The sequence below is a fragment of the Corvus hawaiiensis genome, chromosome 4 (assembly GCF_020740725.1).
Source record: "Corvus hawaiiensis isolate bCorHaw1 chromosome 4, bCorHaw1.pri.cur, whole genome shotgun sequence".
NCBI classification, from domain to species: domain Eukaryota; kingdom Metazoa; phylum Chordata; class Aves; order Passeriformes; family Corvidae; genus Corvus; species Corvus hawaiiensis.
In genome coordinates, this window is record NC_063216.1 from 57,514,511 (window position 1) to 57,538,624 (window position 24,114).

Consider the following 24,114-nt stretch of genomic DNA (forward strand, 5'->3'; position numbering starts at 1 on the left):
AAAAGCTGCTGTATTTTTTGTAAGCTGTGTGAGTTTTGACTGATGAAAATTTGAATTCTTTCCAGTTCATACTGAGGGCATCAAAAAACAGGCAGTGGGCCCTGTCTGTTCATCTGCTATTGAGAGGTTTTTGTTTGCTTTTTTCATTTATCAAGGCATTGTGTCCTTGGGTACTTGTTTGCTATATATATCTGCTCTATAAAAGAAACATATTTGCTATAAATCACTACATAAATGAAATAATCTTTCAAAAAACTCATTCTCATGAGGAATCATACAATGGTTCAAATTGTTTGAAATACTGAAAACATCTTTTAATTGTAGAATTCTATACAAACTTGGGTAGATACGTAAATGGCCACGACAAAATGTGTTCTTATTGCCTGAAAATTTTCACAGAAATACAAACATAGATGGCAAGCTTACTGACATCCAACAGGATGAGATATCTTTAAATTTGCAAAATGAATAGACATAACACTCCTAAGCAGTTTGTGTTTGACTGTCCTTGAAGTTCTTTGTACTTACATACCAACCTCAATATACAAAGAACCAAGATAAAAATTTTTAATGCACATCACATAGTAATGCAAAATTAAGCACAAAAAAAGGTAAACAAATTGTAATCCTGAAAATACACTATTTTTTTACCTAGGGCATTGACTCATTCCAAGAATGGTTTCCTGTATAGCTGTATTTTAAGTGAGACACACATCTTGTTTCTGCACAGGACATCAATATCAGATGGAGATAAAAGAACGAATGGTAGCAAACAAAAGGGAAAGAAACATAATCACAAGTGAAACTCAAACTCCATGCCAGTGTTCTTGCAGCCCTAAGCAAAGCTATACATAAAAATATGCTACAACCATTATTCTCAAAAAGTCCTTGGCACTTTTCCTCTGATAATCTTACTTTCTTTTTTAATGGAGCAAATTATATTTCTGCATCGATATCATAAGGCAAAACTATAAATGCATTAACAAGGACAAGTTTCCAAAAAACCCCAAGGCAAAGATAAACCCCACCCTCAGACCATCACCCCCCATCTCTGAACGCTTTGTGGAATAAAATCATCCTTCCTCCTCATCACTGTCTTTCATTGTAATGCCCTGAAGTCCTCCCGCATCAGTGACTGAGACTGTGGCTTCCTCCACGGTCAGACGGCTGTGCACGGTGTCGTAGGTTTTGCTGTTCAGCGTCCCCTCCAGCACTCCTTGCAACCTGAAGTCTCGGTAGGTTTTCTGTGGCAAAAGTAAAACATCCTGAATTGGACTCCCAGCAAGTCTGAGTACTGCTAGCATGGCAGCGGCCAGCTTTAGTCCTCCTGCAGGTTAGGGACTTATCGCCTTGATAAGGATTTTGCGGTCTTAGTTTTTGGGCTGCATGAGATTTCTACAAACTCTAGAGATTCTCATTTGCTGGTCATTCTATTAAGAGATTGTATTTTGTGCTACAGCTTACTCTAACTGCTGATTTCTCAGTAACTTCCATTTGTTACATTTATTCAATAAGAAACCAGCTGAAAATTTTTCTAAATACCTATTGAAATGTGAATTTGACTACAGGTAGTCCAGTTCTGTCATTTCACAGAAAATGTAAATGCCAGACCTTTTCCTCATAGGGGAATTTTATTTATCTTTATCTTTACATTTATATGCCAAATGTGGAAAAATAATGATTATATCATATATTATAATATATACTCTATGAATGAATATAGATTATGATCTATACTATACAGTGTCATAATTTCTCAGGTGACTACTTAGTTGATTTACATTCCAAGTCTCTGTGACTTAGAACGTAAATCATTTTGACTTACATTCTAAGTCATTTTGATTCACATCTACTTTTTTTTTTCACTTCAGAAGATTTTGTTTCCCTTGTATTCATCCTTGCTATGAACCAGCAGATACCACTTTCTTCTTTGATTTTCCATCATGTAAGAATTTTGAGTGCTCTTGTTTTATTCATCAACGCTATGTTCAAGTAAGCACATGGAAAAATCACCTGCATACTTTATTTTTAAGCTGTAACACATTTGAAATAATCTTCCCTGATGTTACCCTTAAAGGCTTAAAAAGGACAAGTTGATCTAGGTAGTTTCTTATTTTATGTACACTATCACTACAAATTCTGAATGTTTTGGAGGAGAATATGGGGAAAAGAAAATGGAAGATAATTAAGGGCTATCAGGCCCATTCCTCTGCCTGAGGAGGAGACTATGTACAACCCTTAGAGAAAGAAAAGGTTTGATCTTGTTTCACTCAATACTTCAGAGAACTGCAAAAGACCACTCTTAAAATGGGTAACATTCAGTTGGGAGGTTTTTTTCCGCCACTATGATGATTATTTAAACCTTGCTTGAATCACTGCAACTGAGATTTATTTGACTTTCACAGGTCAACGTCAGAGTCAATGGATGCAGCTTATATTTTGCTCACGCACTCCTGCGAGTACCCCGCCTGGTCTTTTTCAAGTGTCACCATTGCATTCCCTTTTTGTAACACTGTGCATTCAATTTGCTTTGATGCTGTTAATGGGTCCTACAGCAATTTCCTTCAGTTTTACATTGTATTCTTCCCATTCTCAGACCAGCACTCTGGGGTTCAGACATTGCTCTTCTCTTGACATAGTTTTGCAGGATAATAATGTTCACTTCCAAGCTTAATTTTTCATTTCTCCCTAACTTTCTTGGTCCTTGACCCTTCTTTAGTCACATCCCTCTGCACGTGTCTCAGACATCTAATGAAACCCTTATGCCATCATAAGCCTTTAAAGAGAATAAAGGGAACAATCTTTCTTCTTCTAGTCTTTCTTAATAATGCCACTACTCTTGTTGCATCCAAATCTGAAAGAATGATATTTCTCTTACTCATCCTGTGTCCTTCAAAAATGACCTCCTAGTTATTTGGGTTTGTTTTTTATTTATTTATTTATTTTTAATTTTTAAAATTTATTTTGTATTTTTTCTTTAAATGTTTTCAAGCAGTGACAGGAACAATACAGCTTCCTAGGTTTTTTTTTCTTTTTTTTTTTTCTTTTTCCTAAAGCAAACAGAAAAGTGCCTTCATTCACTCTAGTTTGGAGGAACTGTGCCTCCCCACATGTCTCTCCCCAGCTTGGCTGCAGCAGGAAAAGTTTCTTATGATACTCTACTTGAATGATTGTTTCGTATTTCCCAGCAGCCTCCTGTCTGCTAAGTTCCTATTTTACTGGTTCTATCTTCTTCACCCACCAAAACCAAAGCCCGCACAATGTTCTGTTTTCCAGAACTAACATGATTGACATAATCTTCAGTCTTTAATATCCACAGAAGGTGCCATGGAATAACACAGTTGAGCACAGCAAATCAGGTATATGGGCACAGAAAGGCCACTGCCAGAAGCAGTATTCCCACCTCCAGCAGGAGCCTCCTGCTTTTGAACAAGGCTAACCAGTGTGCCAGGTGGCAGAGGGAAGGTGGATTGGCAGTGCTGCTCATTCACCTGAAACTTGGTTTTGTAAGAGCTTCCTTTAATCTGCCTGATGATATTTCTCTCGTACAACTTAGTCCACCCATTCTTAGATCTCATGGGGCACTGGTTTTAGACCCCGTAACACCCATCTTTTTCCTCAGAGGATGACAACTACCTTGGACTTTTTACAAGGGCATGTAGTGATAGAACAAGAGGGAATGGATTCAAACTGAGAGTATGATTAGATTAGGTATTCATAAGTCTTTACTGTGAGGGTGGTGAGGCACTGAAACAGGTTGCCCAGGTAAGTTGTGGATACCCCATCCCTGGAAGTCTTCAAGGCCAGGCTGCATGGAGTTCTGAGCAGCCTGGTCTAGTGAGAGGTGTCCCTGTCCATGGCAGAGGGGTTGGAACTATATGATCTTTCAGGTCCCTTCCAACCCAAACCATTTTATCATTCTATGATTCACTTGAGAATAGCTTTAAACCTTTCACAAGAGCCATTAATTTCAACAAGGAATAGCAAACTGCTTTTGCCGTTTGGACACACAACCCAGTGAAGAGCCAAATCCTGCTTCCAGAGAAATTAGTTAAGGTCAAAAAGAGCAAAGCTAAGCTTGGGTGTTTCAGGGAGCCGTGATGCCATCATTATTATGACTGTTTTCTTGCATTTCTCTCTGTTCTGTTCCTTTTTGGCTAGTGAATCCTGAACGTTGAAGTTGCAATTCTGGTGACCACAAGTTAAAATGCTTCTGACTTTACAGTCTTGCATGAACTTCATGAGAAAATATTTTCAAAAAATCCAAGTCACCACTGACAACAGGTGTTTCTTACTCCACATTTGTACAGATAACAAGAATGTCCAAAGTTAAACAAGACAGAATTAAAAGAAAAAAAATCTGAAATGGTTTTCTGTCTCTTGCCTAAAGGTATCAACTAAGATCTGAAAGGGAGCTAGGAGGAAACTTTCTTTTATGGAAGGTTAACCCAAAATTGCCTATTTCAAGGCATATTAAACTTTGCTCAGAAGCATTTGACATTGGCCAATGTAAATGACTGAAGACTGAACTGGAGGGATTGGTATTTCTATTGATACTTATCCCTGAGTATGAAAGACTAGAAAATGTTATCTAATAAACGAAGTACTGTTTTCAATTAAACCTAGTAATTACATGTGCATAAAAAAGAAAATAGTTCATTTTTTTTAGGAGAAGGGGAAAAATGGAGAAGGAACATTATTGAAATTATTCAGTAAACAAAAATTAAAAGTTTTGGTAAACCAAAAAATCAGCAACAAGACAAACAATAATTTAGTAAGAATAATCATGTAAGAATGCTGTACAGCTAGTTGTAAAATTTCTTGGAATGATCTTAATTGTCCCCAAGTCCAGAATTTATGACAAATAATAGTGCACATATAATTAACATGAAAGGTTTTATTAAGCTATTTTACTCCCGGAATTTGCTACAACTGTGGGAAAAAAAATCCCAACATAAAACTACATAAGTTTACAAATTTATTCCACATTTTCTAACTCTTGGGGTGATCCTCCATGTTATTACTTTATTACTTTTCTCTCTTAACTATGCAGTCTAATGCAAACAACATTTTATTTACCTTCACTATCTTGATGAGAGTCTTCAGCTGGTAGATGTGAAGCTGAACATCTAATCTATCAGCCAACCACATACATATGACTTTCATGGAGTTGCTATACCATTGCTGAAAAGAAGGATAAAAAAAACCAACAACAAACATCACCAAATAACACTGCAGTATTCATTTAACAGATTTGGTAATGAGAGGTAATGAAACACTTTGAAATGATCACAGATCAGCACTTGAAGTCAACAATGACATAATTTCCTGTTACGAGAATTGCATGGGTCAGTAGGAAATCAAATAACTTGACCTAGACCGTTCTTTACATGAATTAGCACCTGCCATTTTATCTTTCAGTTACAACATGTTCAAGCAAAATAGTGTTATGCACTTTGTTATCTGTCAGTGAGAATGGATATTAAAGATACAATTACAGGAGAGAATTGACAGCTGAAACAGCAAGGATAAAAACAGGTAGGGTATCTTGAGAGAGAATTTACAATGACTAGATTTTTCAATCCAAACAGGAAAACAGTATCAGAGAATAAGGAATTTGTCTTTTCTTTTCTTTTTTCTTTACTCACTTCATCATTAAGTAAAAAAAAGCAGAAATTAATGGAAACTGTATTTAAGTAAGATCAAAACACCACTCCACCCTTCCCAAAATAATCATATTAAGGTTTTGATTTACAGTAATTACTAATTATAATGACAGCCTACCTTATTTCCTTTTTATGTCTTAGGCAGGGGTATGTTTTCACTCAACACTTCACAAACGGATGGGTTAAGAATAAGCCCTCTGCTGTTGGTGTCTATGTAAAAAAATGCTCAGTTCCAAATAGCTACTGTAATAGTTCTTTCACATTAACTGGATTAGAAGAGATTTTACTAAATATAGTTGTAGCATTTTCCTTCCCCCTCCTGTAAAATCACAACCAGATGTCATTTAGTCAGACTGTAAAAAGGAAGGGATTTCTTTTTTTAATATTAACAGTGAGAGATTAAAGGAGTTTGTGTCATAGCTCTGTTTCTAGTCTCTTTTCCCACAGGAAAGAGGCTTAAATTCTTTTCTAATAAAATTTCCTGTGTCTTCACAAAATACAGCGATATGCAAAGAGAGGAAATCGTGTGTATTTTAAAACGCAGCATGTTAGGCAAGGTATATTTTGTGAAAGTAATTCAAAGAAAGTATCTAACGTCTCATTAGCCACCTCCACATTAACAAATAGAATAAAATATATACTGAAAATATGAAGACAAATTACTTGCTACTGGATGTAACAAAAGAAAGAAATAGAATTCTTCCATCAAAATGTAAGGTCTCTGTAAAAAGCTTGAAAGACATACAGTAAATAACTACAAATACCTTTTCCTTACAGGTAACGGTCTCATCACATTATAACTATCAGTTTTAAGATGTTTGAAATTAGATATTCATATAATAATTCTTCTGTTTATTTTTTTGAATGTGTTAAATTGTATTTTAATTATAAATCACTGCAAATAAATTACTTTTACCTTTTTAGAGTTTCTCCTATTAATTTACGATTTTGCAGAAATGAAAAAACGCACCACAAAAAAGGCAGATAGCTACATATTTCGTAAAAGTAGTTTAATTTATTCACTAAAATGTGGGACTGATTGGATATCCATAAAATACTGTTTTTTAAATCACTGAATGACATTCTTATCCTATTTACATTATTTAATCCAAAACATTCATGCTGATATTGATTTCCTTTGTAAGTAGCTGCAAAATATTTTTAATGTGACAGAGCTGTTACTAAGTGGTAGCTGTAAACTATATGACGGGTCTTTTATGTATACAGATGTCTAGAAAATAGAATATGATTGTGCTTATTAATTGGGGAACTCTATTGATCTAAATAAACATGAAAATTCCTACATCAAACATTCTACCCAAATGCAATAAGATAAGCCAAAAAACTGTATTATCACTCAGACTCTACTGTTTGAAAACGGATATTCTTCCATAAGAGAAATCCAGTAATGCATCCATGATGTATCCTTTTGTATCAAGTAGAAAGCAGAATGGGCTCAAACTTGCTCAGACAAACAAACTACAGACAGGATTGAAAATTCTGAGACCGATTTTCCCATGCAACAATACTGAACAGTGACAGATTACTGACAATAGACTGTTCCAGTTTTCTGGCAAAATGTGTTTTAAAGCCCAGCCAAGTAACTTACTTAGGATGGACGCAGTAAAACTTCGACTCCCCTGCATACCTGTGATATTCTTACATACACTGAAAACAAAGCTAAGACATTGGAGGAAATTAATTTTCTATTCAACTTTATGAATGAAACCAATACAATATGTTTTCCTGACTAGCTTCGATGCATTAAACTTCCAGTACAAATGTTTAATTTGGTGACTGTGAAATGATACTAGAGTACTTGCTCTTCTGTCAACATACCTTGTTCAGAAAAAATATAACTGCTATTTTATTAGAAAAAAATGCATTTTTATTTTTAATTGTCACAGTATTTTTAATAAAAATCACAGCCAGTATATTTTTAGAATCCTCCCAGAGGTACTTGTGGGTAGGATTTTTGTTCAGGACTGGGCTTATATCCACTAGTTTTGAGGACTTAGTATAGGCTGAAGCTGTACAAACATAAATCTGCAAGACTTCATAACAAGAAAAAAAATATTTCCCTATAACTTCTTTCTGGAGTCTGTTAAAAAGCACAGCATTGCAAATTCCTCTCAGAGAATCCAAGGCCACATGTTTTGACAACCATGAGCATGTTATAGAGGCAGGGATGGATCTACTGTGGCTGATGGGAATCTATTGCAAACCCCAAAAACTTGAGTGATTAGATAATTGTCCTGAGATTATCCAGTTAAAACAACAACCAATTGCTTCTAACTGGTTTTAAGAAAAAGTAATTTTCCCGTTAGTAACAACAGCAGTGAAAGGACAATGCATCTCTTGCAGATGTTCATTATATGGTACTACTGCCACACTCTTTGCTGTTCTCTATGCAAGAGTAAAGCAGTAAGTGCTTATGTATTTTTTCCAAATCAGCAAATAACAGCAGCCAACCACTTTAACAAAAATGTTTGCCTCGCTATTTCCTCCTCTCTCCTTATTCATAGCCCATCCAGCTCCTGTAAGGGCATGCATTACTCACTTCATTTTCCTGAGATACCTCTTTCAAAGTAAAAAATAAGAGAAAAGGAAAGGCTAGGGTTGACTCTGTGAGACCCTTGTATTTATTCACACTTATTGTGCATGACTGTACACTGGTAAATCATATTAGCAGCCCGTCTCCCCATCAAGCTGCTACTTGCTTTCCAGCCCTGGGAAGGTTCAACAAATCAACAGGAGCACGGAAAACAGAACATCAGTCTAATCTAGTGTTTAAGGTGAAGTTTTCAAACCCAATCTAAGAAGATCTTTAGAGCAAGCAACAAGCTGAAGGGCTCAGAAGGTGGTATTGACAATGAAAGAGTGTTGAAATATTGAGAAGCGCAGCACTTGTGCATTTTTAATAACAAGAGGGTCAACAAGGACACAGCTCTCTCAGTGCCAATAGTTGCCACACCAGGGCTATAAACGCTCTCAGTTCATCAGATTTCTTAAACAGTTCATCAGCTTTCTTAAACACCCTAAACCCCTTCAGCAGACCTTTAGTCTTAAATTAACAAACCAAAGCAATGAAAGAGGGTGCAGCTTGAATGGCCAGCATTGATCCCCAACGGGGCTCGGCGCAGCTACAGGCACTGAAAAACTCGTTCCATTGTCAGGAGGAATTGACAAACCTCCTCGCCTAAATAGTCCAGCTCAGGCGGGCTGGAGGCACGCAGCTGTAAAGGGCTCCCCTCGCCCCGCTCCCAGCGCTCACAATGCGCCAGGCATGAGCTCTTTGTCAGGCCCAGACTCTGCAATTTTCTAACAAGGATTAAAGTTGTTTCTCAGCAGGGCTAGTGAAAAGCGATTTAGCAACATACCGTGCTTTCTTCAGGCAAGTTAAAGAGAAGTAGTTAAGGAATTTCATTATTCTGCTGATGGGTGGAAATACAAAACAAATATATTAAATATTCACCATCTTTCTGGGTGCCTGAGCTATAACATTTGCAGAACGGTTCAATTAAATATAACACTTATCGGCTGAAAGCAAGCACTTCAAATTTATTTTAGAAGTTTTATAAAAAGGTGCAGCTGTTTGCCACCTGGAAGGAGGCTCAATACATAGCAATACACAATGGTTTAGTCCTTCTAGGGCTGGTATCCCTAACGCCTAAGACACAAGACCCCGTTGAGTTTCTATACCTTGACTGCTCTTGATAAATGGGCATCGTCATAATGCTTTCTCTGCTGAGTATGGCAGGGGGAACAGCTTTTCTAGGAACTGCATTTTATGTTCCTGCAGAAGCCTTTATTGCACTATTGATCAGGAATTTAGTCACTCAGACAGCAACTGGATGTTTGTACTTCCTTCGGCTTTACTTGCCCTACCAGAAACAGTAACAAAAAGTATATTTCTCACTGAAGACATTGTACACCAAATGCAGCACAAGCTAAAATGAGAAAATAACAATGAGTTAAATAAGACATAACATGAGCATGTTAAAATTTAAGGACAAAAATGCCTAGTTTTTATTAAAGGGCAGTGCTATTATATTGCTTCAAGTTTATGATAGAAAGCACCAGTAGCATACCAAGGAACTTTCAGGACATTAAAAAAAATGTTAAATGGTGAAAAAATAAGTAAGTTATTCCTTAAAAACACGAAGAGCAAAAGCTGAAAAAAGGTCCTGATTTAAGTTTCTAATTTATTACCCTTTTTGCAAAATATGAATAGTCATACTGACTTCCTTTGTTGAGTGTTAAAGATAATGAGAGACACAAATGTAATTTGTAAGGCTTTTGAAAATACTCTGAAGTTTAGAAGGTATAGATGTATTTCCAAGTTTAGTTACAGATATCATCCACTTAAATGAGAATTTTACCTGAGCAATGATGAGTTCACGCTCTTCTGAAAGCTGTAAAGTCTTGGCAACTCTGAAAGCAGCCCCCCCCCGCCGCCCGTCTCTTCCCCTTCCAACTTGGGGAAGGATTTTCCAGCCTGTGGGCCACCATAATACATCAGAAGGTATGCATACACAGGAATACCAAAACAGGAAATGAAGTAAGATGTAATTAATATTCAAAATATCTAGCTTGCAACTAAATATTTTTCATTTCTGAAAAACATATAAAGCAACAAGGAAGCAACTTTGGAAAAGGCATTTGTGCTTTTCCCTCAGGCTTAGGTAGTCTTTTGATTAAGAAAGCCTGAGAAACCTTCGAAGAATGAAGTAAGTGCAGGTAGAAAGAAAATTCAGTGTATCAAAATGTAGAAATTTTGTTTGTTCTCTCTTTCCAGCCTATCAATTCTGATTCCTGACATGCACAATTTATGAACTGTTTAAAATATCAATTTCTTCTAATGGAGGGAGACCAGAAGTCTGACTAGTGAGGTACTGCCCTCCCACCAATTCCCTGGGAGGAACTAATTATCTCCTCAGTGTCTTTTCTTTTCTGGATTGCACTGGTCATAGATGTGCACCAGTCTGTGAGGCACTTCCAGTCACATTTCCAGTGAAAAACTCTGTCAGTGACCAGGAAAATTAAAGAACAGAAGCTGGGAAACCTGAGAGAAGAGAATGCTTTTATGTCAGAGCTTTCCCATCCTGCTATCAGCTCCACATGGCTTCCCAGTGACAGCCACTGCCATTCTGCAACATGTTATCCAGCCCCACAAGGATGTGGTTTCTCATTATACCTGGCATCACAGTGCCAAAACATAAAATGTTGAGCCAGGTTTCACTCTCTGAGAACCCAAGCTTACAGTGCCAGCCCTGGAAAAACATTCTCACCAAAATCCAGAATTTTGCCTTCATGAGAAGTCCATGCAAAGGTGATTTTCTTTTTCTTTTTTTTTTTTTTTTGGTGTGTCTGTGAGTTTTATCTTTATTGTTCTCAATCAACAGAGATTTCTATGTTATTGAGATGTTCTTCTACAGTAGTGCCAGTAAGAGACAGCTGGCAGAAATGGTCAGTTAGCTGGCCTCTGACTGCAGAAATAAAAATTTTATCATCTCCAGATACAACAGAATTTTCAAGTACACTTGTAGCCTGGTTATTCTTACAGCTACCCTAATGTTATTTGTTATTGGCTTTTTTTTTTTTTTTTTTTTTTTTTTTTTTTTTTTTTTTTTTTTTTTTTGTGAGACCAGTCTTCCTGTTTAAGACATCAAAGAAGTTTGTATTATTTCTCTGAAACATGAAAAAATTCTCCGCCTTTTGATTCAATGCACAGCTATGACTGAAGAAAAAGAATTATGTGGCATAAATTTTATAGCAAAGGGACTGACTATTGGGGAAAGAGCTGACATGGTAACTGTGCTGAGACAGAACTGTAACTCCTTTTAATGGGCACTGATCAAGCACTGCTTCACATGCACATTCACTTCATGTATATTTCCACAGGATATCTTACTTTTACTGTTATTTAAAACATAAAAATACAATCAATACAACTATTAAAGCTGAAACTGTCCTTTAATATACTTCAGCATCTATCCAGTAATAATGTAAATCCTTTAGTAGGCAGATATCAGACCTGGAAAGCTTGGGAAGCTTACTTTTCCTTGAAAGCAAATGTCCACAAAGGAGAACACTATTAGTTTGTGGGGGTCATCATGATGCCACCACATTTATTCCTTTTGCACCATTTTTTCCCCTAGGAACTTGCATTTAAGATAAATTGAAAGAAATTAAGATTAAACTAGCACGACTGGAACACCCACGGAGTTGGCCTTGTTGGAACCATGGGACTAGCAGGCAGGACAAACAAATGAATCTTTTTCTCTATATAAAAAAAATCAGATATTTAAAAGCCCTTGATCTGGAAAATGCAAATGACTAAATCAATATTGTGTCAAATGCAAAAACTCTATTCCCCATTTCGCTACAGTCCCTTCCTACATTTTCATTCAAGGATTTATCCAGAAGTCCTCCCATTGCTGTGTCACTTATTTCTGCTGTAATGCTCCTGGTTTGCCTCATGAGCTCCTACTTTGCACAGAGCCTCTGACACATTCCTCTTTCACCTCACCAGTGTATTACATTCCTAATGCTTGGCACCATTTATCTAGGCATCTTCCTGGAAACATCTCAGGCTTTCATCCAGCTTCCGTGTTTTGCTTTCTCCTCTGGGCCTGGAACACTAAGCCAAGTTTTGAACTTTGTCTTAGGAATGTGCAAAAATGTTGATAGCCTAAATTACAGGTATATGTATCAGGAAAGGAGAGGTGAGAAAGGAATCAGACACCACCGTCTGCTTCAACACTCATACTTCTTCTGATACAGGGATCAGGACCAAGATTTACAAACTCTGTTTGGGTACATCTCCCCTGCCTTTTTTTTTATTTTTTCCTACCCTCCCCACACTACAGCCCCCCAGGTTTTGGGTTTTTTTTTAAAACATTATAGCAGATTTAAGAACTTGCCTCACGCACTCTTCTCGGCCAAGGAAGAAAATTTTTCTTTCTTCCAGTGGGATGCTTCCTTTGGCTTTCTTCTGCCTTTCCTTTTTTTTATGCTATTACTGCAGCCTTCCAGGAAGCTCAGAAAGCATTTTCTTTTTCTTAAGAAGAAATACTTTAGTCTCTAGTCAGTCTCTTTTCTGCCTATTTGAATGAAGGATTCCCACTGCCACTCCCAAAGCAATCAGGAGAAAAGGGAAAGGAGCTCAACAGAAAAAGGAACCCAAACCTTGACAGAAAAATGTTGTTCAGAAAGACTTAAGATGACAAACAAGTGAACAGTTGTTGGATGGGATATTTTGGTGATACAAGGAAATAAAATTAGTTTTCATAAATCAGTAAGGAGAAGAAATGAAAAACCATGGCTCATTTAAAAGCATATTAAGCATCTTTGAAATTCCTGATCAAAAAGGATATAGTTCTGAAATAACAAAGAGCATCTAACATATGAAAAGCTTATCTTTTAGAAGGAAAGTCATTTTCTTTGTATTTTTGGCTTCTAATTAGAAAATGGATAGTTGCTATGGAACTGCTGCCAATTTACATATAAATATACACTTTTAATGCAAAATATACTGTACTCATCTTCCCCTGAATTACATATTGGTTGTTAAACACCAATTCACAATATTTATGCTACTGTATAATGTTTGTGACCTTCATTTTTTTCTGGCTTCTTCACATATGGCAGATAAGCTGGGAAACTGGAAGTTTGCAAAATTAGACAGACGTAACTTCCTTCCATTTCTGGACATATGTAATGTTACTGTTCTGACTTTGAACAGTAGGTACTAACATGATGCTCATGACTGCGAGAGACTAACAGTATAAACAGTTTCTCTGCTCCACTCTGGATATGCACTGCATCTGTGAACAAAACTTCCACAGGTTATTCTGGTGCTAAAATTCTGTGGAGCAAACAGTGTCAGTCTTGCTACACTGTGTGTTGTGCTGCAATTTGGGTATATCCACAAGCATCCTCCAAGGCACAGAACAGGGAACATCACTTGAGTGACCCTGAAATGAAAGCCAGCTTGGATCCTCAAAATAAACAAACTAACATAATACAAAATGACCAAGTTGTTACTCATTAGAACACTTGCCTCTTGCTATCAGGCTCTAGTGCTAAAAGCCCTACAAATGTACTTAGCTGTACAAATGCTAAGCAGTCTTCCTAAGTGCACGTCTAACGTTATAGAACCATTGAATGGTTTGAGTTGGAAGGGACATTAAATATCATCCAGTTCCAGTCTTCCTACCATGGGCAGGGATGCCACCCACCAGATCAGGTTGCTCAAGGTCCCATCCAACCTGACCTTCAACACTTTTGGGGATGTGGCATTTCCAGCCTCTTCCAGGCAACTTGTTCCAGTGCCTCACCACCCTCTGAGTAAGTACTTTCTAACATCTAATCTAAACCTGCACTCTCCGACCTTAAAACCATTGTCCCTTGTCGTGTCACTACATATCCATATAAAAATTCCCTCTCCCTCCCTTTTATAAGCCCCCTTACGGTACTGGAAGGCTGCTCTAAGGTCGCCCTGGAGCCTTCTCTTCTCCAGACTGAACAACCCCAGCTCTCCCAGCCTGTCTTCACAGGAGAAGTGCTCCAGCCCTTGTATCATCTTTGTGGCCCTCAGTAAGGTTAAAGGTCTGGGTTCACCCTGCCTGTAAAGTATATAATCCAGACACACATCTCTGCTTTTTCCCACTCATCCAGAACTCCCTGGGGAGTTCTCACTCCCTGGAGTGAGATATCATCAAAAGGACCACAGGAGGAGACCTCCTGTTAGCTGTATCCCTCCCCTGAAGTAAGAATATTCTTCATCTCAGTACCAAAAGGAAGATAGGCTGAAATTGGGTCAGCATCTGTGCTGTAGCTTTTACACTCACATTAGTTGCTTTTGTCCTAGAATTTTTTGCTTAGACTCCCTGCTCCCTGTGGAGTGAGTCCAAGTACATATTTTACAGTATTTAAACCATTCTGAGTTCTGAGTGAATATTTACAGGCAGCTCATTTCTTTCCACCTCATCAATCCTGACTCATCCATTTACTCTTTATGTTACTGCAGTGCCATGTGCTGGATGTAGCTGCGAAGCTGACAGGGATGTGCACACTGCTGGAGCTACTCCTCTCTTACACCACATCGATTGGGCACTACACTGAGTTGCCCTAATGTGGAGCAGATGTCCAGCCTCCTGCCTCCCTCTTGCTTCTCTCCTCCCCTTTCTCTTTGGACGAAATGTCCTTGGACTGGGCAGGTGCCTGGTTTGCTCCTTTCCATCCCTGACCCTGTTGCCTGCGAACACTCTTTCAGCTATGTAGATTCTACAGCTGTGTTGGGGTTTTTGAGATGAATTTTCTGTGCATTATTTTTACTTTTTTTCCTTGCTCTTTGAGTGCACTATAATGCAAAAGAAAGTCAATGCAATGTGAAATACGAAAATATACAGTGAAACACCTGAAAATTGTTTAAAGGAAATCATCTCTATATAGTTCAATACTTCTGCAAATTTAAATCAGTGCTAAAGCTTCAGTTTCCCATGATCAAATATGTGAAGAAGCTCTTTCCACTGACAAATCTGTCAGAGCACTCTGCAGCATCCTTACCTATTCTGATTTGCAGCATAGCAACCTTTTTCTGTTATGCCTGACTCATTTTAGTAAAACTAGATTATTCTTATGGTTTCTGGCACTATTTTTCTTGTAATATGATCAACAATATGGTTGTGTGTCTATTTGTGAACACTTAGGCAGAGTTTTGTTTTATTTTCCTTTTTCAACTAAGCTTGACCCAAATGAAATACAAGCATAAACATCAAACCTGAAAGTAAGGTTTGAGAAGCCACAAGGTCCTCCTGCTGTTTATATGTGTGTGAATTACAGTACATCAAGAAATCAATATTCCCTAGATGGCGCTTGTGCCTGGCACTTCATGGTGAACAAACATTAGGTAAGACAATATAAATGGTACAATCCTTATTGATTTCTCTTGACTGTGTAGAATGTGAAAGCTGCAGCCACAGTTAACACTTACTGACAGACTCATCTAAAGTTTCAGTGCTATTTTATATTTTTATAGTTGTCCACGCTCAATTGATTCTATTAAGTTGCTGGACACATTTCAAGCCATCTAGATAAGAAGAAAAAGTGCAGTGCCTGGAATGAGATGCTGCTACTTTATGCCTAGCAGGATAAAAAGGTTAAAGGACTAAATTGTGCCTGGGTGTTGAAAGGAGTTCTCTTTCATTAGATAGAATTGTTATTGTTTTTAGTGAATGGATATTGTGAGTGATGGATAGATGCATTTAACTAAGCTAATAAATGAATGAATAGTATATACCAGAAATGCATATGAGGGAATTGTACTGGAAGCTCCCAATATTATAGCCCCTCCCCAAACAAACATGCAAAACCCCCTTGTAGTTCTATTTGATTGAAAAAATCCCCTCAGGGAAAAAAAAATCAGATAGGCTTTAAAATATTAAGTTTGGGCTTTTTTTCCTCCCCATTTTTCCTCTTGTGACTCGTAACACTCATTTAAAATTTCTTTTTAAGAGCAATTTATACATTGTTCTTTTTTTCTTTCCAAAAAGTGAGCTTCTCACACAAGCCAGGGAAACTAGGGAGCAGGACAGTGTAAGGAATTCTGAGTATCAGGCTATGGGTTTTAGTGCCCTAAAAATAATCTTCTATTTCCCTTTTATACTCATGCACATTGAGCAAGGTATCAGAATATCTATTTCATAGTTTCTTACTCACCTGCTGGAAAAATTTAAGTAATATGACTGAATTGGTGTGAAAAAGGTGTCAGACATCCATTCCATTAATATTAAATGCACACTGGACTATGATACTTAATGTCTTGAGAAAGTAATTTTTATATCTTTTTGGGTTGTGTGCACCAAACACAACAACAACAAAATGGAAATTCAGGAACTAAAAACGGCATAAAAAATGAAGATGTGAAAGCGTATCATATCAAAACCATATAAAATACAGTCATTGTGGTATGCCATTGTGTTTCTCTAGAGAAAACACTATCAGCTACAGTATAAAATACCCTACAAAGTGCTGGATATTCTGATCCTGAAGCCATGAACTCTTAAGCACATGCTTTACTTTAAGTGTGTTGTGGTCCTATTGATTTCAACAGTAGTGAGCTTTGCTGCAGTTATAGCAGCATAATCAGCACCCTCCAAGAGCGGGCACTCTTTCTCTCAGCATAATCCAGAAAAAAAAAATATCAAAGAAAACTTCTACACTACATGAAATCTGATAGAGGTTACATTTTTCAGATTTCAAATGAATTATTTTTCTTTTATAGAGATTGTTACCTTGAAAAATGAGGCAAGTCTATTTGAAAACATCAGGAACAATTTAGTGAACTTTAAAAAGACTTTGAACAGTAAATTTGCAAGATGTTGCTTCCATCTTGCAGAAGAGTTTCCTATATTTGAGCATGTCAATATAATTCACTTTTTCAGTGACATTGTCTACAGTCTTCTTTAAAATTCTTTTACCAAAAAAGAAACAACTGTTTCAAAATTACAAAAAATTCTGTTAGATCATGAGACGACTGCAGAGTGGTTCTCATATCACGAGCTTTCTATTTTCCCTATAAAATAAGAGACGTAATTAAAGATGAGTTAAGACTTTGGTGAAAATCTAAAGAGCATCGGCAAATCTGAGCACTGCTCAGCTTTTCAATTGCTTTTCTACTTCTCAGTTCTTTTAAATGGTTTTCTATGGCAGGAACATTTTTCTTAATTAGTCACAGCTAATTACTGTTCTGGCATAGACAAGTAATCAGAAATGTCAGAGCTGCAAGGCTACATCTCCCTAATCCTTTGATAATAATTTAGCCTCCTGGGAGGGCCTCAAGCTGCGGTAAGTAGTGGCTGACAATAAGGCAAAATTAGGTGGGCAGCAGACCATTAGGATAGAAAAATAAAAAGCACTACCAAATCCTGCTGAGCACCATCAGGCAACTAACTACACTGCCAGATGAGGTGCCTGTTTAAGCCTGTGTTGTTAATTAGCTGATTCTACCAGACCTGCCACATATGTCCAGGTGCATCATGCAAAGATGTGTATTTCTGGGTTTGCGCCAAAGGACAATTTTGCACTGTGATCAAATTTCAAGAATCTGAGAAAGAAGCCCACATATTTCTTGAAGATTACTCTGAGTTATCAAAGAAATAAGAAGATCAACAAGCTACAATCCATTTTTTTTAGTATTTTTTTAAGTAATTAGGCACGGTCCTCTCACGTTTCTGAGAGGTTAATACAAACACAGCTTTTGATTCAAATGTGGCCTTTAACCAAGTAGAGCTTTTGTCAAATCACACACTTGCAAATAATTACATAACAAAAGTGAAGATTACTTATTAAAATTAGCGTGACAGGAAGTAATTTGAGAATAAGGAAAAAAATCACAATTGAAGTTTTCTAGAAAAACATTGTTGAATACTAAATACTACAAAAATGGTGCTTTTGAAGTAGACACAAACAGCACAAGGAGTCGGTGCTACTGAAAACTCAAATTAAGTGTTCCTCTTGGCTGTGTAACACCATGATTTGCACATTTTTAAACACTTTTTTTTTGGTAAGAGGTCAGAAAACCTGTAGAAATTAGGCAACTGAATAAAGCATTTACTAAATATATGATTGTAGATATGATGGCAAACAGAAATTAGTCTAATTAGTACTTCATATCTCCCTTTAGCCATAGAGCAGAGTACATGACACAATAATCTTTGAAGAATAATTAAGACCTCAAATTATCTCAAGTACATCATTGAATTTGAATTGTCCATCCCTGCTGCTAATGGAAAATGAAAATAATGGTTGGAATATGGGAACACCACTAGCCTTTAATAAACATTCCAGACAAAATACAAGCAGTTTTTCAACAGAAAAAGAATATCACATTACATTTGAACCTTTGAAATACAAAAGCCAAAGCCAGCTATGTAAATCTGGAGTGCTTAAGCTTTTAAACTGCTCATAAAGACATTCAGTCTTTCTGCACTCTAAGGACAGTTGTATTAGTTCCCTGCCATTTACATCTCTTACACAGCTTGTTGAATTGTTACCATGCATGAGGCCACAGCCTCCAGGAAGTCCTCCCACATGGGCAGTCCCTCCAAAGTCAACAGGAATACTGCATCAAACCACAAGAGGAGATGGGCAACCAGGGCCAAAGCCAATATCTCCTCACAGGTGCCATCTTGTACAAGATAACTAAGGGCACCTCTTTGCCAGTCCTGACCTTTTCAAGATGTGCACTCTGACTATTTTATGTGTTTATGGTACACTTGGGAAGAGCTTTCCCAGAAATTAAATCCTAAAAAAATTGGAAACCCTTCCAGTTGTATCAATGGCTGAACACTGATGCATTAAAGCTGGTCTCTGAACCCAATCTTTATTTCTCAGAGCAGCAATCACTTACTGCATAAAGATTTCATTGTATATATAGTCTTAATAAAACTGGAATTTTTATTTGTCCACAACAGACACAAATATAACCTGTTATATAGTGCCCTCAAGGGCAAATACATCAAGAAGGAATCTGAAGCAAAAATGTCCGGAATGATTTTTTCTGTGTTCAAACAGGAATATCCATACTTCATGTGCAATTCACAGGTACAAGAAAGTGAGAATCTACCCAGGTGGCACTTAGGAACTACATATTACTACAGAAAGTAAGTATTGCATCAATGTCTTAACAGAGCTCTATATGAAATTAAAAAAATGCTTTTCAAAGAGGTTTGTCAACAAAATCCAATTTTGTTTAAAGGAAATAGTTTTTAATTTACAAGTCTAATGTATATTAAAATTCTCAGGAGTTCAAGATTTACTAGTCCCATCTTAAAAATTCTAGTAGAAACATGAATCTAAGTCTAGTCAATGGGAATAACCTGGCATGTTTATGGACACAGCACTGCATTTATCAAAGTTAATGGTAAAACACTTATTGATTTTGAGAAGGTAGAACCAGATCCCATGGGAATTCCATAGTTGGATATTTTTAAAATATAATAACTTTTTGATCAATATACAGCACTGTTTTTTGATAGACTACACAGATGCTCTTGCATCATCCATGAAACAGATTATAAATAGGAGGCATTAATAATACTTAGTAATATTTTCTATTTAGTCTAGGTTTGTGTAATTATATTCTAAATATTTAATTTTTTCATTGACCAACTTGATTTACTGTCTTTTCTGAAAACAAGTATTTTTAAAATTATTTACAAAAAAATAAAATTCAAGTAATATACTGTTTCTAAAACATTAACCCAGAGCTACTGCAGAGCTTAATCATGTGCAACAGACTACAAAAATTTCAAGTGCTCTTTAAGAAATGTGATGTCAAAAACAAACACTTCTCTCCATCGCCCCCGTCAACCATAAGCTGTAACTGCATGAGAGTAGGAGATAAATGTCCTGAGTCCCTGTGACAGAAGGAATTTGACAAGCAAAATTCCCAGCTGATTTCAGGAAGAAGATCATGTCCCATACTGCAAAGGAAGGCAAAAATTCCCATGTCTCTGATAAACTGACCAAGTGAAAACTCTTTGTGACTTCAGACCTGGTGACCACTTTTGAGAACAAGAAGGTGGCACACTGACCTGGGAGAGATCAATGCTACCAGGAGCACCCGGACATATTGCTGTGCCTACTGTCTATAGCCCTTCTGGAGGAGGTAGTAACGAAATGTATCAAGAAGCTGAGTTTTCCAGAGGAAATGAAGGAAAAAAAATTTCACCTTGCTTCTGCTGCATGATCATAAAATGGACTGAAGCACAAGACTTTAATGGTTTAAAAGTGTTGCAGAAGAAACTACCAGCCCAGTCTTTTTTCAAAGTCACTGGAGATTTGAACCTCTTTCATATTTAAGGGTTCATATCACAAGCTTAAATTCCATTCTCCTTACTTTTGTATTTTGTATAGCACGGCACTGCTTTTCCAGGCTTACCAAGCACCACATAAAACACCACTTATTTTTTTGTCTTCTCTCCAGTTTGAGACTTCTCAGGTAGAACAAAAATAGTACAACTCCTAGCCTTAACATACTGTGACTCACTGGCAGGAATTTGTACTTGTATCAATGCTCTTCTTGAATTTAAATGATCTTTGTTATGTACAAAACTTTGTGTGATATACATGCTGTTTGCTTGGTCACTGTTAACAGCTGCTAGCATCTAGCAGCCCTGGATCAAGCCAGTAAAATCTGTGCAAAAATAGTTCACAATTATACATTTTTGGGGGATTAAAATAGTGTCTGAGGCCTGATCCTGTCTATGTTTGTAATTAAGACCTCTAGCACACAGAACAGTCAGGTTTTTTGTTATTCTGGATGAGGTTTTTCCCTGGCTGAAGCACAGGAAAGTGTACTTTTCATCTTTCACTTAGCTGATGATTACTTAGCTGATACTAATTGAGTGTGTTTTAAGAGGAAATCAACTGTGATCTACAACTCTAGCCAGTCCAATGGCTTCAAGTATATTTGCATAAAAATGTGAATATATTTTATTCTTTCTATTGAAATATAACTTGATAGATTTGAATTTATAAAAAGAGTACATAGGTTTTCTTAAAGCAATAATTTTAGAAAACCCTTTAAAAAATCATGTGCAAAATATTGCTCAGTCATAATGTTCTAAATCTGAATTAATGTCAGGAAAGGTGAATTAACAGAGGGAGATGACTTTGTTTTAAATTTCTGCATCCTATGAGCTTCCTTACTTGTTAATGCTTTTATCTGCATCTGTCCAGTCAGTTATATCTCCCACTGTGATGTTACATAGAAATGTGATACCACCATGCAGAAAGAAAAATAAAGACACAAATAGATATTTGATACACAAAATACAAATCATGTACCTCTTTTTTCTTTTCTTACAGATACAAGCACTGGTCACGGCAGCATACAATGTATACTACTGAGTAAAAGAGGACAGAAATGGGTTTGCAAACTCAAAGGAAAGTGCTGTATCAGAACTTGCATCCACACAGGAGATGCCTTCTTCTGCTGAAAAGATTAATTGCTGAAATCAAATTCGGAAGAGGTCCTTAACCCATGTTAACCCAGCCCTGCTGAAGCCCTGTCCTTGTGTAAGTGGTAAGCCAAAATCATGCCAGGAACTGTGCTGGTGACTCAGTGGTGTGCAGGATCCCTTGACAGTTCTCAGGCCTGTGCCCAGGCGCTGGCCAGTGCCCCCTGAGGACACAGTCTGAGACTCAGACCCATCCCACTACATCAAAAAAGTCAATGGGGTTTCTCCAGTGAGAGTTAGACTTGGCCTTAGGCAGATAATTTTATTAACATGCAGAAAATGACAACATAAGCAAAAATAACCCCAAAGAAAAACAAAAAAATAGAAACTTGAAAATGAAACATATGCTTGCAGATTCACTGCAAAAGCAAACTGAAGCAGAAGTTGCTAATACGGTTTTAGTACTTTGTGAAGGTGCCAGCTGGATGGATGATAATTTTTCTACCCCTGCAGGGCATCAAAGCTTTTATAAAATCATTCTTTTCACACATATTAGCACTTAGCTTATTAAAACAGATGATACTTTTTTTTTTGTAAAGATGCCTGGGAGTGTCTGGAAATACAAAATCTGAGAGTTAAGTCTTATTTTGACCACCCAGTCTAACAAACAACAAACACTGACATGACATACCATGGCTGAGAGTCTATGTTATGGGACATTCTGTGACTGCCACAACTGTAGTGTCACAGTAAAGGCTGTGAATTGCTGTTATGAAAACATTTGCTGTAACTTGCATAATTAAATGAAACTGCAAGCAAAGCTTTCTAAAATACTTAGGAGATGACACAAATAAATACATTTCAAAGTCTATAATCCGTTCCAGAATTAGTTTTGTAATAAATTCCATTTCACAGTGCTAGAGATGACTTCTTTCCATGTTCAAATTCCTATATAATTGTGACTGAGACAATTGTCACGTAAACTGATCCAAACTTATCATTAAATAACTTTTATTTTACATATATTTTACATGTGTAGGGTTTTAAATTTATACAGAAGGTACTATTTCAGCTGCCTACAGCTTCTCCTTCAGGCAATTAAGGAAACGACATACTAGACATAAATTAGTGGTCAGAACTTGAGTGAACTGAAATGTGATCATTTCTAACAAAAAGATGAGGAATCAGGGCAAAGGAATGAATGGAAGAAGGCTGCAGAAGTTATTATCAAAACTGAGGGAAATTATTGCATGCACCTTGAGGATGAAGATTACTCTGAACTTGCAGAAGTCAGATCAGAATTTTGAAAATGAGTTTGAAAATTTAATAAATGGTTATAAAGTCAACTTTAAGAAATAGAAGTCTTAAACTAGAAATCCATAGAACAAAATTATAAAAGTCATTCCACAGAAGGACCAGTCTAACCCACAGATGTACCTGGCATCTGTACACTCTTTCTGCACACAAGCAGGCAGTGATATACAAAAGTTCTTAATTTAGGGAAAGTAGTTCTACAATGGAATTCACAAACCACACCAATCCAATTCTCTCCATTAATGAATTCAAAATCAAAAGATGGAATATAATTCAACTACTCACATTGCAAAAATTACTATTTCAAATAATAGTCTTCTACCAATTTTATTTCTGCCTTCTAGCACTTAAAAGTTTCATGCAGAATTTAAAGAAAGGCCACCCTTGACAGCTGAAGCTTGTAAATAATGAGCAAAAGAAAAAATTATCAACAGAGAATGTCTAAACAGCTTGTTGAACATCAAAGTCCAGCTTATCCCTTCTGATGTAGTAGTGATACCAGAAAACTTTGCAAGTGTAGTTACTTACATCAAATAACTTCTCTATGTACATTTCCTCATTGACCTTTTCTCGAAGGATATCCTGGTTTTGCCGAACAAACATAATGTAGGTGTCTGCTAGATCCATTCCTGGTTTCTGTGAAGACAAAAAGTGAGGGGAGAAAGTAACAGGAAGGGAAAGACAGACCCTTCAACAACTGAGACTCAGAAGAAGCTAAACATAATGAAAACAAATGCTACAATGTTCACAAATTTATAAACTGTATTAACAAAACCTGCTGGGAATTCTGGTTACTTAACATGTTCAGGAGGTTTCACTATCAATATAGTTCTATGCATTTTAATTTATGGATGCTTTGAGTCATAAATCCACACTGCCACATGCAATTGAAGGAAGTCTTGGCTCTGGCAACATCAATGGTAAACGTGGACATCTTCCCCTTTTTTTGTTGGTGAGGCTTTCATAGATAGCCACTCCAGCCTGAGTGTGGAGATCCAAATCCTGCTATCACATTCAGAAAATGCTTTAAAATAGCATTCAGTTCCTTTTTCATTGACTAAGATTTCTTGTAATTATTACTTCCAATCTACAGCTGAATTTTGTGTTTGAGCTCAGCTTCAACTAACTGCAATCCAAACTAAGTTCAAGCACATCCCTGAGAG

The 24,114-nt window shown here is 36.8% G+C and overlaps 1 protein-coding gene across 22 annotated transcripts in view; it reads right to left on the reverse strand.

Moving 5' to 3' along the window:
- Window positions 1-283: 283 nt before the first annotated feature.
- The window catches only part of CADPS2 (calcium dependent secretion activator 2), a 294,051-nt gene continuing 270,220 nt past the window's right edge, over window positions 284-24,114 (reverse strand). For all 22 annotated transcript variants that reach the window (XM_048300706.1, XM_048300707.1, XM_048300689.1 and 19 more), the window contains 3 exons: window positions 23,480-23,587; window positions 5,080-5,184; window positions 284-1,244 (listed from right to left, as the gene is read on the reverse strand). In XM_048300706.1, the coding sequence (XP_048156663.1) occupies window positions 1,074-1,244; window positions 5,080-5,184; window positions 23,480-23,587 (384 nt within the window). In that variant the 3' untranslated portion in view covers window positions 284-1,073. The remainder of the gene's footprint in view (window positions 1,245-5,079; window positions 5,185-23,479; window positions 23,588-24,114) is intronic.